Source organism: Scyliorhinus torazame, chromosome 2 (assembly GCF_047496885.1).
Source record: "Scyliorhinus torazame isolate Kashiwa2021f chromosome 2, sScyTor2.1, whole genome shotgun sequence".
Classification (NCBI taxonomy): domain Eukaryota; kingdom Metazoa; phylum Chordata; class Chondrichthyes; order Carcharhiniformes; family Scyliorhinidae; genus Scyliorhinus; species Scyliorhinus torazame.
In genome coordinates this window covers 171,522,814-171,542,682 of record NC_092708.1, presented here as the reverse complement: position 1 = coordinate 171,542,682, position 19,869 = coordinate 171,522,814, and the positions used below count along the sequence as shown (strand labels likewise).

The 19,869-nt window shown below is 48.2% G+C and overlaps 1 protein-coding gene across 5 annotated transcripts in view; it reads right to left on the bottom strand.

Moving 5' to 3' along the window:
* pikfyve (phosphoinositide kinase, FYVE finger containing) overlaps positions 1-19,869 on the bottom strand; it is a 218,246-nt gene that overhangs the window by 144,838 nt on the left and 53,539 nt on the right. For all 5 annotated transcript variants that reach the window (XM_072479996.1, XM_072480015.1, XM_072480005.1 and 2 more), the window contains exons 7-8: positions 12,897-12,986; positions 9,513-9,651 (exon numbers count right to left, since the gene is read on the bottom strand). In XM_072479996.1, coding sequence (XP_072336097.1) covers positions 9,513-9,651; positions 12,897-12,986 — 229 coding nt within the window. The remainder of the gene's footprint in view (positions 1-9,512; positions 9,652-12,896; positions 12,987-19,869) is intronic.

Here is a 19,869-nt window from a genome sequence, read left to right as displayed (position 1 = left end):
CCCCTCCGCCCTCCTCAGTGGTAGATCGCCCATCCCCCTTTCTTGGTCCCCTGCCTGTACTACAAAAAGCTCACTCTTCCCTACATTGAGCGTATAGCCCGAAAAATCCCCAAACTCCCTTAGAGTCTGCATGACCTCCACCATCCCCTCCATTGGATCCGCCACATACAGCAACAGGTCATCCGCATAAAGCGACACCCGATGCTCTTCTCCCCCTCGGACCTCCCCCCTCCATTTCCTAGACTCCCTCAATGACATGGCCAAGGGTTCGAGCGCCAATGCAAACAGGGGGGACAGGGGGCACCCCTGCCTCGTCCCACGGTACAGCCGAAAGTACTCCGACCTCCGCCGATTCGGCAGCACACTCGCCACAGGGTTCTGTAAAGGAGCTTAACCCAACTAATAAACCCTCCCCCGAACCCAAACCTACGCAGCACTTCCCAGAGGTACTCCCACTCTACTCGGTCAAAGGCTTTCTCCGCGTCCATAGCTGCCACTATCTCCGCCTCTCGCTCCACCGATGGCATCATTATCACGTTTAAGAGCCACCGCACATTGGTGTTTTATTTGCCTGCCCTTTACAAATCCCGTCTGGTCCTCGTGGATCACCCCCGAGACACAGTCCTCGATCCTCGTAGCCAGCACTTTTGCCAGCAACTTAGCATCCACGTTGAGGAGCGAGATCGGCCTGTACGATCCACATTGCAGTGGGTCCTTGTCCCGCTTTAGGATCAAATAAATCGTCGCCTCCGACATTGGCAGGGGCAGGGTCCCTTCCTCCCTTGCCTCATTAAAGGTCCTCACTAGTATCGGGGCCAACAGGTCTACGTACTTCCTGTAGAACTCCACCGGGAACCCATCCGGGCCCGGGGCCTTCCCTGCCTGCATACTCCCCAAACCCTTGCTCAGCTCCTCCAACCCAATTGGTGCCCCCAAACCAGCCAACTCTTGCTCCTCCACCCTCGGGAATCTCAATTGGTCTAGGAATCGTCTCATCCCCTCTTCCCCCGCTGGGGGCTGGGATCTGTACAGCTCCTCATAGAAGGCCTTGAATGCCTCGTTTATTTTCGTCGCACTCCGCACCGTGGCTCCCCTACCATCCTTGACTCCCCCTATTTCCCTCGCTGCCATCCTCTTACGGAGCTGGTGTGCCAGCATCCGACTCGCCTTCTCCCCATACTCGTAGGTCGCCCCCTGCGCCTTCCTCCACTGTGTCTCTGCCTTCCCTGTGGTCAACAGATCAAACTCTGTCTGGAGACGTTGTCTTTCCCCAAGTAATCCCTCCTCAGGGGACTCTACGTATCTCCTGTCCACTCTTAAAATCTCCCCCACTAACCTCTCCCTTTCCATGCCCTCTATCTTCTCCCTATGAGCCCTGATGGAGATTAGCTCTCCCCTGATCACCACCTTCAGCGCCTCCCATACCACCCCCACCCGCACCTCCCCGTTGTCGTTGGCCTCCAAGTACCTTTCGATGCACCCCCTCACCTTCCCACACACCACCTCATCTGCCAGCAGTCCCACATCCAGCCGCCACAGCAGGCGTTGGTCCCTCTCCTCTCCCAACTCCAGTTCCACCCAGTGCGGGGCGTGATCTGAAACGGCTATGACCGAATACTCCGTTCCCTCCACTTTCGGGATCGGCGCCCTTCCCAAAACAAAAAAATCTATCCGGGAGTAGGCTTTGTGCACGTGGGAGAAAAAAGAAAATTCCCTGGCCTGCGGCCTAGCAAACCTCCACGGGTCCACTCCCCCCATCTGATCCATAAACCCCCTGAGCACCTTGGCCGCCGCCGGCCTCTTTCCCGTCCTCGATCTGGAGCGGTCCAGTGCTGGGTCCAACACCGTATTGAAATCCCCCACCCATTATCAGGCCTACTACCTCCAGGTCCGGAATGCGCCCCAACATGCGCTTCATGAATCCGGCATCATCCCAGTTCGGGGCGTATACATTTACCAATATCACCCACATCCCCTGCAACTTACCGCTCACCATCATATATCGCCCTCCGTTGTCCACTACGATATTCTTGGCCTCAAACGACACCCGCTTCCCCACCAATATTGCCACCCCTCTATTCTTCGTGTCCAGCCCCGAATGGAATACCTGTCCTACCCATCCCTTTCTTAACCTGACCTGGTCCGCCACCTTCAAATGTGTCTCTTGGAGCATGACCACGTCTACCTTCAGTCCCTTTAAGTGCGCGAACACTCGGGGCCCTCTTCACCGGCCCATTCAGGCCCCTCACATTCCACGTTATCAGCCGGTTCACACACAACCCCCCCCCCCCCCCCCGCCGACTAGCCATCTCCTTTTCTAGGCCAGTCCCGTGTCCGCGCCACCCTCACCCTCCAGTCCCCCAGCCGGGAGACCCCCGCCCCGACCACCTCTTCTGTGTCCCATTCCCCTTCGGCCAGTGCAGCAGCAACCCTCCCCCCCCCCCCCCCCCCCCCCCCGATAGACCCATGTCTAGTTTTTTGCTCCCCCCATATCACTCCCGTAAGTCAGCCGACACCTGCTGACCCCGGCTTCCCCCGCCCATTGACCTCCCCGTGTGGGAATCTCCCAATCAGTGTGCGTTCCTCCATTCCCCCTCCCGCCTTTCTTCCCTAGCGTGGGAAAAATCCCGCGCTTTCCTAGGCCTACCCCGCCCCCTTTGGCGCAGCTCCTGTCGCGGCCTTGTCTCTCTCCCCCAGCCCATGTAACATTTCCTGCGCGTGATTGACCCCCTATATACAACAACCATCAAACATCCCCCCCACCCTCACAAACCCTCAGTTTGAGTCCAACTTTTCGGTTTGAATAAAAGTCCACGCCTCTTCAGGCGTTTCAAAATAATGGTGCTGATCCTTGAATGTGACCCACAATCGCGCTGGCTGCAGCATTCCGAATCTCACTCCTTTCCGGTGCAAAACCGCCTTGACCCAGTTGAAACCCGCTCTCCTCTTTGCAACCTCCGTGCTCCAGTCCGGGTATATTCGGATCTCCGCATTGTCCCACCTGCTGCTCCGCTCCTTCTTGGCCCATTTCAAGACCCTCTCTCTGTCCGTGAAACCTCACCACCATCGCCCTTGGCGGCTTGTTTGCCTTGGGCCTCCTCGCCAGCACCCGGGTGCCCCATCCAGCTCCAGCGGCCTCGAAGGGGCCTCCGCACTCATCATCGCCTCGAGCATCGTGCTCGCATAGGACCCGGCATCGGCCCCCTCCACTCCTTTAGGGAGACCCAGGATCCGCAGGTTCTTTCTCCTCGACCTGTTCTCCAGGTCTTTGAATCTTCCCGCCCACCTCTTGTGCAGCGCCTCGTGCTCCTCCACTCTCACCGCCAGGCCCAAGATCTCGTCCTCATTCTCACTGACTCTTTTCTGCACCTCCTAAATCTTTACCTCGTGGGCCTTCTGGGTCATCCCTATTCCTTCAATCGCCGACAACATAGGCGCCAGCATCTCCTTCCGCAGCTCCTCGAAGCAGCGCTTGCTGAACACCTGCAGCTCCGGCCCGCATTCCGCTTTGTCCCCGGCCGCCGCCATTTTGCTTTTCTTCCCTCGCTTCTCCAATGCCGCTTTTTTGGCCGTTTCACTTCTGGTCCGGTCCATAAAAGTTGAAGGTGGACCTCGCTCTTCCCTTCCCCACGGGTCATCTTCGAAAAAATTCCCGTTGGGGCTCCTCTAAAGAGCCCGAAAATCCGTGATAGCGGGAGCTGCCGAATCGTGCGGCTTAGCTCCGCATAGCCGCAACCGGAAGTCGAATTCGACCTGTTGAACACCAGGAAGGCGGAGGCGCAGTGCAGGAAGGCCCAAGGGGCGATTTATGAATATGGGGAAAAGGCAAGTCGGATGGTGGCGCATCAGCTTTGGAAGCGGGACGCAGCTAGGGAGATCGGGGGAGTTAAGGATAGGGGAGGGAGTGTGGTGCGGAGTGGGGTTGGCATCAATGGGGTCTTCAGGGACTTTTATGAGGAACTGTATCGGTCCGAGCCCCCACTGGAGGAGGGAGGGATGTGCCGCTTTCTGGACCAATTGAGGTTCCTGAAGGTGGAGGAGGGACTGGTGGCGGGATTAGGGGCCCCAATTGGGCTGGAGGAGCTGGCCAAAGGGATAGGGAGCATGCAGGCGGGGAAGGGACCGGGGCCGGACGGTTTCCCGGTCAAATTCTACAAAAAACATGTGGACATGTTGGGCCCGTTGCTGGTTAGGACCTTAAATGAAGCGGGACAAGGATCCCCTGCAGTGTGGGTCTTACAGGCCGATTTTGTTGTTAAACATAGATGCCAAGGTGCTGGCAAAGGTCTTAGCCACGAGAATTGAGGATTGTGTGCCGCAGGTGATCCACGAAGACCAGACGGGGTTCATGAAGGGGAGGCAGTTGAACGCGAATGTGCGGAGGCTCCTGAACGTAATTATGATGCCGGCGAGGGAGGGGGAGGCGGAGATAGTGGTGGCGATGGACGCTGAGAAGGCCTTCGATAAGGTAGAGTGGGGTACTTGTGGGAGGTGAAGAGGTTTGGGTTTGGGGAGGGGTTCGTCAGGTGGGTTAGGCTGTTTTACGAGGTCCCGATGGCGAGTGTGGCCATGAACAAGAGGAGGTCTGAGTACTTTCGGTTGCATCGAGGGACGAGGCAGGGGTGTCCCCTGTCCCACCTGCTCTTGGGGCAGCACGGTAGCATTGTGGATAGCACAATTGCTTCACAGCTCCAGGGTCCCAGGTTCAATTCCCGGCTTGGGTCACTGTCTGTGCGGAGTCTGCACATTCTCCCAGTGTGTGCGTGGGTTTCCTCCCACAGTCCAAAGATGTGCAGGGTAGGTGGATTGGCCATGCTAAATTGCCCTTAGTGTCCAAAATTGCCCTTAGTGTTGGGTGGGGCTATTGTGTTATGGGGATAGGATGGAGGTGTGGACCTTGGTAGGGTGCTCTTTCCAAGAGCCGGTGCAGACTCGATGGGCCGAATGGCCTCCTTCTGCACTGTAATTTCTATGACTCTATGATTCGCACTGGCGATTGAACCCCTGGCTATGGCACTGAGGGAGTAGAGGAACTGGAGGGGGTTGGTGCAGGGTGGGGAGGAGCATAGGGTGTCGCTCTATGCTGACGACTTGCTGCTATATGTGGCGGACCTGGTGGGGGGAATGCCGGAGGTAATGAGGATCCTCAGGGAGTTCGGGGACTTCTCAGGATACAAGCTCAACATGGGGAAGAGCGAGTTGTTCGTGGTTCACCCAGGGGACCAGGAGAGGGAGATTGGCGAGCTCCCACTAAAAAAGGCGGAGAGGAGCTTCAGGTATTTGGGGGTCCAGGTGGCCAGGAGCTGGGGGGCCCTGCATAGACTTAATTTCACGAGGCTAGTGGAGCAAATGGAGGAGGTGTTTAAGAGGTGGGACGCGTTGCCGCTGTCCCTGGCGGGTAGGGTGCAGTCAGTTAAGATGACAGTGCTCCCAAGGTTTTTGTTCCTGTTCCAGTGCCTCCCCATTCTTATTCCGAAGGCCTTCTTTAGGCGGGTCAACAGGAGCATAACGGGGTTTGTGTGGGCGCGAGGGACTCAGAGGGTGAGAGGGGTGTTCCTGGGGCGGAGTAGGAATGGGGGGGGGGGGGGCGGGGGCTGGCACAGCCCAACCTCTGTGGGTACTACTGGGCCGCCAATGTGGCGATGGTGCGCCAGTGGGTGATGAAGAGGGAGGGGGCTGCATGGAAGAGGTTGGAGAAGGCGTCTTGTGAGGGTACGAGTCTGGAGGCACTGGCAATGGCACCGCTGCCACTCCCTCCAATGAGGTATACCACGAGCCCGGTGGTGGCGGCTACCCTCAAAATCTGGGGGCAGTGGAGGCTGCACAGGGGGCAAGCGGGGGCCTCGGTGTGGACCCCAATACGGGGGAACCACCGGTTTGTCCCAGGGAGAATAGATGGAGGGTTTTCGGGGTGGCACTGGGCAGGGATAAGAAGGTTGAGGGACCTGTTTGAGGATGGGAAGTTTGCGAGCCTGGGTGAGCTGGAGGAGAAGCATGGGCTCCCCCCCGGGGAACACCTCGAGGTATCTACAGGTGGGGGCGTTTGCCAGGCGGCAAGTGGTGGAATTCCCATTGCTGCTGCCACGCACGGTACAGGACAGGGTGCTCTCGGGGGGGTAGGTTGGAGAGGGGAAGATCTCGACAACTTACAAGGTGATGCAGGAGGAGGAGGAGGCCTCGGTGGTGGAGTTGAAAGGTAAGTGGGAGGAGGAGTTGGGGGAGGAGATAGACGAGGGGACGTGGGCAGATGCCCTTGGGAGGGTGAACTCTTCCTCTTCGTGCGCGAGGCTCAGCCTCATACAGTTTACGGTGCTGCACAGGGCACACATGACCGGAACAAGGATGAGCCGGTTTTTTGGTGGTGAGGTCAGGTGTTCAGGGAGCCCAGCAAACCACACCCATATGTTCTGGGCATGCCCAGCGCTGGAGGAGTTTTGGAAGGGCGTAGCAAGGACGGTGTCGAGGGTGATAGGATCCAGGGTCAAATCAGGCTGGGGGCTCGCAATATTTGGGGTTGCAGGGGAGCCGGGAGTGCAGGAGGCGAAAGAGGCCGGTATTCTGGCCTTTGCGTCCCTGGTAGCCCGACAAAGGATTCTTCTTCAGTGGAAGGATGGGAGGCCCACAAGCGTGGAATCCTGGATCAATGATATGGCGGGGTTTATTAAATTGGAGGGGGTGAAATCTGCCTTAAGGGAATCGGTGCAAGGGTTTTTCAGGCGGTGGCAACCGTTCTTGGACTTTCTGGCAGAACGGTAGACAATGGTCAGCAGCAGCAGCAACCCGGGGGTTCTATTTTATTTTTGTTCGTCTACACTGGGGGATATGAGCGGGTGTATATATTTGCTATGTGTTAATTCGGGGTGTTAATTTATTATTTATGTATAGGGGGGAGGGGGGCACGGGGGTTGTTTTATTTTGTTTTGTATTTAATTCTATTGGGTTCCTTTTTTATTTTGTTGTTGACCTTTTGTGAAAACTTCAATAAAAATTATTTTTAAAAAATATATATATATCATCTCCGTCAGCATTTTAAGCGGAGAGCGGTGTTAAGGTGGGTCCCCACCTGTGGGAACCATCTGTTTGAGCCGGCGAAATTGGACGCTACATTTGTGGGGTGGAAAGGCAAAGGGCTGGAGAGAGTGAGGGACTTGTTTCTGGAAGGGCGGTTTGCCAGCTGGGAAGAGTGGAGATAGAAAGCAGGGCTTGGGGAGTCGGAAGCATTCAGGTATTTTCAGGTGTGGGATTTTGTTCGGCAGGCATTTCTGACATTCACGGAGGCACCGCCATCTACCTTGCTGGAAAGGATCCTCTCTTGGGCGGGGTTGGAGGGGGTCCAGGATATATGGGCAGATCTTCTCCCGATCCTGGTACCAGTGCAGCTTGATCATGGGGGAAGAGCAGGTACAGTGGAGGAAGTGAAGGCCAGGTTGGGGAGGGGGGGGGGGGGGGGAAAGAGGAGGAGGAGGACCTGGGACCCATTTTGGAGGATGAGATGTAGAGCGAGTCCCTTCGTAGGCTGAATGTAACGTCATCCTGCACTAGGTTAAGGTTGACTCAGCTAAGGTGGTTTTTAGGGCGCACCTCACTCGGGCCAGGAAGAGTTGATTTTTTGAAGGGGTCGAGGATAAGTGTGAGCGGCGCTCGAGATGCCCTGCTCACCACATGCACATATTCTGGTCCTGCCCTAAGCTGGTGGATTTTGGGGGTCTTTTTTTAAGCACCATATCGACCATCCTGAATGTGGATCTGGAGCCATGCCATTTGGTAGCTGTATTTGGGATGACAGACTTGCCATTGTTGAAGACAGAGGTGGGGTGTATGCACTGGCATTTCCCTCATTGCTGGCCCAGAGGCGGAATTTGCCGAGTTGGAGGCAGGTGACACCACCCAACACCGCAGCATGGCTAGCTGTTTCGATGGGAGTTTTTCTACCTTGAGACGATCAAATTCACAATGAAGGTAGCTCAGTGGTTAGCACTGCTGCCTCACGGCGCCGAAGTCCCATGTTCGATCCCAACTCTGGGTCACTGTCCGTGTGGATTTGCACATTCTCCCCGTGTTTGCATGGGTTTCGCTCCCATAATCCAAAGATGTACAAGGTAGGTGGATTGGCCACACTAAATTGTCCCTGAATTGGACAACATGAATTGGCTACTCTAAATGTTTTTTAAAAGAAAGAAAAAAGTTCACAATGAAGGGGTCGATCGATGGGTTCTATTGTAGATTGTGACCGTTTATGTTGCACTTTAAGAATCTGGTCACTGGAGGTCTACCAGTGAGTGGGATGTGCTGAGTGGATGCAGGGAAGGTGACTCTCCTCTGGGAACTCAGAAAATCAGCATTTTTTGCACGAATATAACCTGCCAAACCTGTTGAACCCCCCACAAAAATAGCCCGCCAAACCTGTTGAAACCACACACCCCTCGAACAAGTCGGCCGCAACTATTGAGAAACGCCCACAAACACTCAGGCCCGAAAGGATGGCAGAGCCAGCAAAAGCATGGAGGAGGAGGAACGGGACGACGGTGAACACAAGGAGCATATGGGAGCTGGCCACACCGGAGCGGGTTGGGTCGCTGGGACCCAAACCGGACTATCCACCGATAAGCAAGTGGCTGGACCTCCTGACCCGAGAGCTCCAGAAACACAGAGATGTCATCAAGCTAGAAATGATGGCAACAGTGAAGGCGCTGGTCGTGGATGCACTGGTCCCCTTCCAAGGTGATGTAGGGAAAAAAAAGAGAGACGACTGGAAGCACAGAAGGCAACAATTGGGGACCTAGAGAAAGCAGTGACCAACCAGAGTGACCGAAACGCCTCCCTGGAAACAAGTGGCAAGGTTGGTGGTGACATAAGGGGCACTGAAAGGGAAGGTGGAGGACCAGGAGAATCGGTTACGCTGCCAAAACCTCTGTATCAAGGACCTGCCAGAGAGCACTGAGGGCAGGAACCCCCGGAACATGTGGCCCAGATGCTGGGTAACCTGGTCAGAAAGGAGAGCACTCCCAGACCCCCGGAGATAGACAGAGAAAAAAGGTCACTTCAGCCAAAACCTAAAACACTGGGCGAGGCACACTCGTCCTGCCAGTGGGAAGGCCATTCAACTCGTGTCTACCTTGCTCCTCTTCTGAGGGGCAGAGGCCCAACTGCGAGGCTTTTTAATTCCCAGATATAAAAGTCGACCCAAGAGAGTGCTGGCATCTCAGGAACATCTCGGCTGGGACCTGGAGTGTTTCTTAGTTTCTGCATTTCCCAACTGTGAGTAGGAAGTAAACTACATTTGACTTATCTTTTCCGGGCTCTTCGTTGACTACAATAGGGTCTATTGTTAGTACACAAATAATATGTGCCTGTTAGGGACCAAAGAAGCAAGTAATGAAAGTGAACAAAGAAGAAAAAACTGCTTTGAGTACCACAGCAATTTACATTACACTACTTCACAAGTAAAACATCCCGACTCCCATATCTTCTTTAATTTCTAAAAACCATCAAAATCCAAATTGCACGAGTACCAGAAGAATTTTTCTTTCATCTTCATTGGGGTCTGTTTTAACGTACGCCCGAGAGGCCTGAGGACTAATAGAGCTATCATATGAAGGAACCATGGGTGAAGCTGACCGGTCCAAAGAAAGATTGGTGATGCTTGCAGACCTGTTTACAAAAAAGGAAAATCAAATCAAAAACAAAAATGAAAAGATTTAAAACTTTTGTAACATCAATCACATGAAAATATATAAGCCTGAGCCATAACAGGGGAAAATCCATCACCCCGAGTAGATTTGATATGTGATTTCTTGATATTCTCCTTTTCACACGAGGAAAGTATACTTTCCCAAGTGACACTAATTATTTTCTCAGCGAAATAAAGGAATGTGCAGCATTATGCAAAAGACTGCTCCAAATCATCTGTAATGAACATCACAATAATACCCATGCATATTTAATCTTTCCAAAAAGGGACAGAATGGAAACTTTTGCACTGGCATATATGTGTCCTGGTACTGCAGCTTTAATCTTTCTTATTTTCTGCTCTCTGTGTTAACCCTTTCCTCTTTTTTCACTTCATAACCATTCTATAGAGGAGCCAAGATAGAATGTGAATAGGTTTTCTTAACTGTGGAGATCACCAAGTCACGCTGCATCTAGCCTTGTCCAGTTCAGGAGCCCATTTCTTTTCCACAATTCATGCCTCAGATTATGTCAGTTATAATGCCTCAACTGTATTACAGCACAAAATCAGATAACTCAGTAGAGACAGAGCCCAATCACAATCATGCCTTTGTTTACAAGACTATTGGGTAATCTTTGCTAACTGGTTGTACAAGCCATCAGGCGTCTTCACTTCGTAGTGCACTAATATGCGGGTGTTATTGAGTATGTCAAATGCATTGTTCAAAAAGCAAATTACTTAAGCAACAAGACTGGGATCACTCTACAGTTTGTTTTACAGACATTCTGCAGATTAACACTTTTGTGAAAGGCACAAGATAAAGGAACTTCTAACATTCTCTAATCATATCCTTCATCTTAAATGGAAGAACATTTTTAAAATCCCACAAGTCACAAGGCGATTCTCTAACCAGAAAACATATCCCAAAGGCTACTCACTCTGTGGAGCAGAGACAACTATTTTGTTTTGCAAAAAATATCCTTTCAATACAAGTTGTGGATTTATACTGAGAATTTGTAAGACCATAAGAAATAGGAGCAGAATTGGGCCACTCGGCCCATCGAGTCTACTCCGCCATTCAATCATGGCTGATATTTTTCTCATCCCCATTCTCCGCCTTCTCCCCATAACCCCTAATCCCCTTATTAATCAAAAAACTATCTACCTCTACTTTAAAGACACTCAGTTATTTGGCCTCCACAGCCATCTGCGGCAAAGAATTCCACAGATTCACCACCCTCTGGCTGAAGAAATTCGTCCTCATCTCTGTTTTAAAGGATCGTCCCTTTAGTCTGAGATTGTGTACTCTGCTTCTAGTTTTTCCTACAATTGGAAACATCCTCTCCACGTCCACTCCATCCAGGTCACGCAGTATCCTGTAAGTTTCAATAAGATCCTCCCTCATCCTTCTAAACTCCAACGAGTACAGAGCCAGAGTCCTCAACCGTCCCTCATACGACAAGCTCTTCATTCCAGGGATCATTCGTGTGAACCTCCTCTGGACCCTTTCCAAGGCCAGCACATCCTTCTTTAGATACGGAGCCCAAAACTGCTCACGATACTCCAAATGGGGTCTGACCAGAGCCTTATGAAGCCTCAGAATACATCCCTGGCCTTGTATTCTACCCTCTCGATATGAATGCTAACATTGCATTTGCCTTCCTAACTGCTGACTGAACCTGCATGTTAACCTTAAGAGAATCATGAACAAGGACTCCCAAGTCCATTTGTGCTTCTGATTTCCTAAGTATCTTCCCATTTAGAAAATAGTCTATGCCTCCATTACTCCTTCCAGATTGCATTACCTCACACTTTTCCATATTGTATTCCATCTACCACCTCTTTGCCCACTCTCCTAGCCTGTCCAAGTCCTGCTGCAGCCCGCCTGCTTCCTCAATACTACCTGCCCCTCTACAGATCTTTGTATCAGCTGCAAACTTAGCAACCGTGCCTTCAGTTCCTTCCTCCAGATCATTAATGTATATTGTGAAAAGTTGTGGTCCCTGCACCGACCCCTGAGGTACACCACTAGTCACCGGCTGCCATCCTGAAAAAGACCCCTTTATCCCCACTCTCTGCCTTCTGCCAGTCAGCCAATCCTCTATCCATGCCAGGATCTTACCCTGAACACCATGGGCTCTTAACTTATTTAACAGTCTCCTATGCGGCACCTCGTCAAAGGCATTCTGGAAATCTAAATAATGGTATCGGAACAATAATTTTAAGGTGAAGCCTATTCTCATGGCAGGCGGAGGTTCTTTTAAATCGATCAAAACTTAACGTTCACCCATTGCTCCAGTGAAAGCCAAAGCAGTATTATTCTTTATGTTACAATTTAAGGGTCACAAAATGCAGTGGGTCAAAGACTTGTGAGGCAACAAATTCAGATCTCATGTGCATCAAAGGTTGCTTATTGGTGTTCGCTCATTGAGGCACCCGACATGAATTAGCTGATGGGGAAATTCTTCATTAGAGACAAACCGCAAAAAAGGACAGAAGATACTTACGGATATTGTAGGAACATGTAAGGTGCATGTTTTCAATCTCCAATTCAAGAGATATTGCAGCTACTCAAAACTCATTACAGAATTCAAGTAAATGGTCAAACCAAATAAAAGAACATGTATATTTTTTCACTTGGTGTTATAGGTCCTGATCATCTGAAGTTATCACCATATTAAAATAATGACAAAGAAAACTGAAGAGAAAGAAAAATCATTGCAACAAAGGAAAATAACAGTTCATGTAGATTTCTGTGCATCATTTGCCATAGCAATGTGAAATGTGAGTGAAGACCCAAAGGGGGGGGGGGGGGGGGCAAGAAAAGATATCTCAGCAGATACAAGACAGGAGAGTTAAAATGCTGTAACAGGAGAGCACTTCATACTAAAAGCACTCGCTCATTCCATCCCCTCTTGCTATACGTTCCTTATTCTTCAAAAAACTCTTCAACAGAACTGGGAAAATCAATGCTATTTTTAACAGTGAGAAACATCAGTATATTATTCCATTGACCATATGAACAAAAAAAAAAAAAAATGCAAGGCCAGTATATTCTTATTGATTTCATTTTCAAGATGCTTTTTAGAATGTTTATAAGATTTTAAAAGCTACCGAATTCTGTATTTTTAAAGTTCCTAACTTGCAATTTTATTTCATTATTTGATCCTCCCATGAACCACCAAAAACATTAAAAACATTGTTAAAGGAAGTGTTCTAAACGTACCTTTTCCGCGCAGGTGACTTTCCTACATCTTCTTGCACAGTAGTGAGGCGGGTTGACAAAGTATTACTTTGTGAATCCTGGTGGCCCAAGCTAATTAAAAGGAAAAGATAATGCAATCAATTCCAAAATTAAACTTTTACTGCCCTATCTTAACAGCAAAGTTTATAATTTAACAAATGCATCACGTGCTTAAAACTACAGATCAAAAGCAGCAATCAACTCATGAGTCCGCTTCAAACTCAACTGATGCTGCACAAGATAAATTTACCAAATTAAACAGCCCATTACCACATAAGGCAGTTTATCCTTGTTATCATATGGGAGACAAAGTCCACTCAAGATGTATTCTGATGACCAGCACATTTTCAGCAACATTAGTTACCAGGAAAATCTTAGCTGCCTTTTTGTCATTGGGATTCTTTACTTCAAACTTTAATACAGTATTAAAGGATCTTATTAAAAGAGTGTCAATATTCTTAAATGTCTTCCTTTTTCTTTCCCTTCAGAAGAAAATTACCTAAAGTACTATCCTGCTAAGTACTTCAAATCATGGCTCCTTGATCAAGGAGAAAGAATAAAGACTTGGATATTGATGACATGGGAAAAAATAGTTATAGAACAGGAGTATAAAAAGATTGTCAAACAAAATAAGAGAAAATACTCTTAAAAATTAGTTAAAATGTGTGTACAGCAATACAGTGTCCGTAATAAAATAGAGCCAGTTGGAAGAAATAATAATAATAATAATCTTTATTATTATTATTTATTTTTAATAATAATCTTTATTATCACAAGTAGGCTTACATTAACACTGCAATGAAGTTGTTGTGAAAAGCCCCTAGTCACCACATTCCGGCGCCTGTTCGGGTACACAGAGGGAAAATTCAGAAAGTCCAAATTACCTAACAGCACGTCTTTTAGGGCTTGTGGGAAGAAACCGGAGCACCTGGAGGAAACCCACACAGACATGTGGAGAACGTGCAGGTTCCGAAGAGACAATGACCCAAGCCAGAATCTGGGACCCTGGTGCTGTGATGCAACAGTGCTACCTTGCTGCCCCAATCATGCAATGGGTGAAGCCAGACATAGTAGGGATATCTGAGACACGGTTACGGAAAATTAGGAGTGGGAATTAAACCTTACTGGATATAATTTATTTCAGAAAAATAGAGAAGGAAATAAATGAGGTAAAGTAGCAGCTCTTATTAGGGATAATACGATGGCAGTAGAGAAAAAAAAACAGGGCACCCATCAGCCAGACATAAACAGAATTCTTGTGGATAGACACAAGATAAAAAAGGATCAACCACATTAATAGGTGCAGACTACAGAATAATGGTAGGTAGATCATGAAGTATGTAGACAAAATAGGAAATTGAATGAAAACCAAAGAATAATAAGCAGGAGGGATTTCAATTATCCTGATATTAACTGAATAGAAGAAGTAGGTGAAGGGGATAAGGGAAATAAGTTCCTACAATGTGTACAAGACTCTTTTCCAACTCAATATGTAAAAAGCTGAACAAAGGAAGATTTGCTACTGGATCTAGTAATGGAAAATGAACAAGATAAGTGAAGCAAATGTAGGACAATATCTAGGTAGCAGCAATCATAATACAGTACTATTTAAGGTGACAATAGAGAAGGGAATATGTAAATGGAAACTAGGATTATAGATTTGAGAAAAACTGATTACTGAGAATAGAACTTGAAAAAGTAAATTTGGCAAAACTAATCGCAAACAATGATGTAAAACATCACCAGGAAACATTTAAAATAGTGTTCAACAAAGCGTAGGAAAATGTATTCTGCTAAAAGGAAAGAACAGACTAAACAATAGAGAGACTCTATGGATGAATAAAGGCATGAGAACAATGAGGGTCAGGAAAGAGGCACGTATTAAGTACATTGACAGAAGAACACAGCATGATAAGAGAAATCACAAAGGCATCAGGAAATAAATCAGAAAACAATTAGGAAGGCAAAGAAAAAATATGAAATCAAATCAGAAAGAAACATAAACTAATAAAATATTTTAGTCACATCAATAAAAAAGGGAGCGTGGAATTTGATTAGAACCATTAAGGGATAGACTGGATAACACAACAGATATACCACTGTTATGGGCCAGGGTTTAGAGAACTCCAAAGTGTATCATGGAGTTCACCTGACCCACAGCTTTTAATAGATTGTGGTATGGGGAGCACATGGCCCACTCTACAGGTGTGGTACAGCAGAAATGGAAAAGTATTTTTTAAAGCAAAACAATGTTTATTCTATGAACTCAAGTTAACTTTTTTAAAACAGTGAACATCTTAGCAACCATTAATTCAAATACACCCGCCAAAGAATACAACACTAAGTAATCCTTTAAACTTTCCTTTTAACATCCATAAGACTTAAAACACCTTTTACCAGAAGCACATCAGGTTAAAGTCACTACTGTTATTAGTTTTAAATCACCAGGATCGATTTACAGTCTTTAGATTAGAGAGAGAGACTCTAGTACACCTTCTGGCTGTGACTGCAGCTATCCAGTTCTGAAAATGAAACTAAAATACACCCTGCAGCAAACAGCCTAAAACAAAAGTAAAAAGCTGACAGACAGCCCAGCTCCACCCATACTCTGACATCATTGCAGTAGTAAACACACATTTCTTAAAGGTACTCTCATTACAAATATTTATATACACACCCATTTATAAACACCCATTTCTTAAAGGTACTCTCACATGACACCACAGATAGATGGCAGGATTATTAAATTATTCTATTTACCAGGGATCTGGCTATTTTAGATCTGGTAATGCGTAATGAGGCAGGTTTAATAATCTCAAGAGTTAAAAATCCCCTGGGAAACAGTTACCATAATGCAGTAGAATTCAGCATTTAATTTGAGAAGGAGAGACTTGGGTCAGAAACAACTGTGCTGAACTTAAATACGGGTTATTACAAAGGAATGAGGGTAAAGTTGGCTGGTGGGGCCGTGAAAGAAATTTAGCAGAAAAGATGTTTGATCAGCAATGACAGACATTTTGTAAAATAGTTCATGACTCATAACAAAGATGCATCCCACCGAGGAAGAAGCACTCTGGGAAGGGGATAAATCAACTACTGTTAACCAAGCAAGTCTGAAACTGAAAGTAAAAATATATACTGTGGTAAAGATTAGTGGTAAATCAGAGGATTGGGATAGTTTTAAAATCAAAAAGATGACCCAAAAAAATCAGGGAGAGGATGGCAAGTAATATAAAAACGGACGGATAGTAGGAGCTTATTTAAATATATAAAAAGAGAGAAGCCAAAGTGAACATAGGTCCCTTAGAAAATGAGACTGGGGAAATAACAATGAGGAACCAGGAAATGACAGAGGAGTAAATAAATACTTTGTGTCAGTCTGCATGGTGGAAAGAAACTAATAACATTTCAAAAATACTAAATAATCAAGGGGCAAAAGGGGGTGGGGGAGAGGAAATAAATACAATTATAATCACGAGAGAAAAACTACTAGGAAACCAATGGGACTAAAGACCAACAATTTCCCTGAACTGATCAGTTTCATCCTTGGATAGGAAATAGTTACAGAGATAATGGATACACTGGTCATTAGGAGATATTAGAATCCATTGTAAAGGAAGTAATAGCAGAACATTTAGAAATATATAATGTAATCAAACAGAGTCAGCATGGCTTCAACAGGGGGAAATCATGCCTGGCAAATTTATTAGAATTCTTTGAAGTGGTAACAAGCAGGATAGATAAAGGGGAATAGTAGATATAATAAACATGGATTTCCACAAAGCATTGGATAATGCACAGCTCAAAAGGTTACTTAATAAAATAAGAACCCATGGTATTGACGGTTGCATATTAGCATGGATAGAGGGTTGGCTGACTAATAGAAGACCAGAGAGTTGGGATAAGGGCGGCATTTTCTGGATGCCAACCTGTAACGAGTGCAGTACCACAGGGATCAGTGCTGGTGCCACCGCCATCCACCGGTCGCGGGGTTCCCAATGCTGCAGAGATCGGGCGTCCAGGAAAAAAAGGAATCGGCGCCCTCCAGCCCAATAGGTTTGCACCCCCGCACCAGCTTAGCGGGCCAGGCACCATATTCTTCAAGCTCGTGAGTGATTCTGGTCCACGGGGCCAGGAATTACGTAGGTGGGATTTACTGCGTAACCCTGACGTGGTGAACCTCACGGTGGGCCAAGGGGGTAATTCCTTAAGGGAGTTGCCGCCAAAGTCCATCCGAGGGCCACTCTCATCCCCCGCAATGCAAGACCTGCCCACTCCACCACCACATCCCCCTCAGAGACCACCCCCCCCCCCCCCCAAGATCACCTAAATAGGAAGACCCCCCGCCCCCCAAGAGGCTCCCTATATAGGGAGGCCCTCCCCCAAGAGACTCCCTAAATAGGGAGACCCTCCCCCCCCCCCCCCTCCAAGAGACTCCCTAAAAACGGAGACCCTCCCCCCCCCCCCCCCCCCCTCCAAGAGACTCCCTAAATAGGGAGACCGCACCCAGAGATCTCCTAAATAGGCTGCCTCCCATCCCCCCAGAGAACGCTGTCAGGAAACTCCCCCAGAAAAGAGAAACCGATCAGGAAGTGCTGTCAATTTCCAGCTTCAAAATCACTCGAGCGTGAAGGTTGGCAATTGAAATGCATTTAACTCTCTTTGAAGTGGTTGATGTTTGTAAACATTGTGATGAGAACACTTCAGAGTTACCCAATGAAGGACAATGACCCGAAGCAAGGCTCACTGTTGTATGTGTGTGCGTGTGTGTGTGTGTGTGTGTGTGTGTGTGTGGCAGTTGTCAATTACAGCCCACTAAGGAAAATGAATGAATGGCTTGCAGTTCAAGGATCGAAGGAGTTTAAACACCTCCTGACAGGGGTCTCATTTCTGGGGGTCTCTGGAGGGGTCCCCTCATTTAGGCTTCTCGGGGTTGTTGGGGGGTTACCAGAAAATCCAGGGGTGGAGGGCTGATTTGCAACGTGGGGGGCAGGTGACCAGCCACGGGACTTCACTATCAGGCTGCCTGCTCAAAATGGCAGTCCGATTGCGGGAATCTATTGTAATCTTTGCCACACATAAATTTGCATGACGGATAGTGAATTGCTTCCTGATCTGCACTTCCAGTGGGAGCACAAATCAGTTGCAATTCACCTCCGGCAGGAGAACATAGGGCTGGATTCTCCAATTTTGAGGCTATGTCTGGAGCATGTGTCTAGTATTACGATTAAAAAGGTAAGCGGCGCCCACACACCGATGCCCCGCCCAGTGGGGGGGGGCGAGCAGCCGTGCCACGTAAAACCACCAGCTTTCCCTGCAGATAAGGTCAGAAAATTGCCAAGTGCGTGGCCGCGCATGAGCACGGCGGTGACCTGCAGCGGTCGCGCTGTACAATATGGCGCAAGGACTCGGCCTACCAGATAGTGTCCCACTGTAACCCCCCTCAACAGCCGCCGAAGCCGCCCTGGCCAGCTGAGCGGCTCTCCCCTCCCCAGACTGTGGCGGTGCTGGACACAGTCCGCAGCCGCCACGCGACGTTGACGAAACCTCAGATCTCAAGTGATCCACGCCGTCAGGTAGTTGGCCCATCGGGGTGGAGCTTCGAGGGAGGGCCTTCAGGTGACATCCTGAGGCCATCCCAAAGGCGTGTGGCATACTCGCCGATGAGGCCGGGGTCGGAGCTTCCAAAACAGGCCACACCCCCCCACCCCATATATTAATAACTTTGGAAGAGGAAAGTGAATGTATTGCCAAGTTTGCGGATGACACAAAAACAGGTGGGACGTCAAGTGGTGAGAATGACACAAAAGTCTACAGAGGCACATAGAGAGGATAAGTGAGTGGACAAAACGTTTGCTGATGGAATATGATGCAGGAAAATGAGAATCATAGAATTTACAGTGCAGAAAGATGCCATTAGGCGGATCGAGTCTGCACCAGCCCTTAAACAGCACCCTACTTAAACCCACACCTCCACCTTATCCCCGTAGCCCAGTTACCCACCTAAACATTTTTGGGCACTTAAGAGCAGTTTAGCATGTCCAATCCACCTAACCTGCACATCTTTGGACTGTGGGAGGAAACCGGAGCATCTGACCCTGAAGCTGTGAAGCAACAGTGCTAACCACTGTGCTGCCATGCCGTCCACAAAGTTATGCACTTTGGTAGGAAGAATAAAGGAGCTGAATATTATTTAAATGGAGAAAGACAACAGAAAGCTGCAGCACAGAGGGATTTGGGGGTCCTCTTGCAAAATCACAAAACGTTAGCATGCAAGTTCAGCAGGTAATAGAGAAGGCAAATGAAATGCTGGTGTTTAATTCAAAAGGAATGTAGGATAATGTTAGTGGAAGAAATTGCTATATGTGTCAGGTTTGGTATAATAAAGATGTCTCAAAGTATTGTAATAGCACAGATCAAGGGCAAAACAGCAGGCAAGGGGTTAAACATATACCAAGGAAAAAACAGCAAGCAAGGGGTTAAAGTCACCCACATTGGAAATGATTTAATCATCTCACAGAGCATTTGAATATGAAAAGGGAAACACAGGAGGCCCCAGTAAGTCTAACACATTTGTCCAACACATTTGCACCTCTTCTAGAAGTTAAATATGTTAATCACAAACTCATGAGATTGTAAGGAAACATTGTATTCTTTAATTGTTTTCCCATTAGGGGGACCAGAAAATATGCATACTGATCACTTTGTATTGTTCCGAATGATTCAGTGATATCAATACCTGCTTGTGACTCCGAAGAACTTTAAATATATACACATGTAATTCTGAGGACAGGCAGAGCTGGCTTTTGCGAGCTAAAGCGAGCAGCAGAACTTGCCTCTCCTGTGCGCACACAGCAATTCCGAAATAAACGCAACTTTTACAAATCCACGCCGTCGAGGACAGAGGTTTTTGTTACCTCCAACAGATAAAAATAGGGAAGTCCAGCTAAAACTG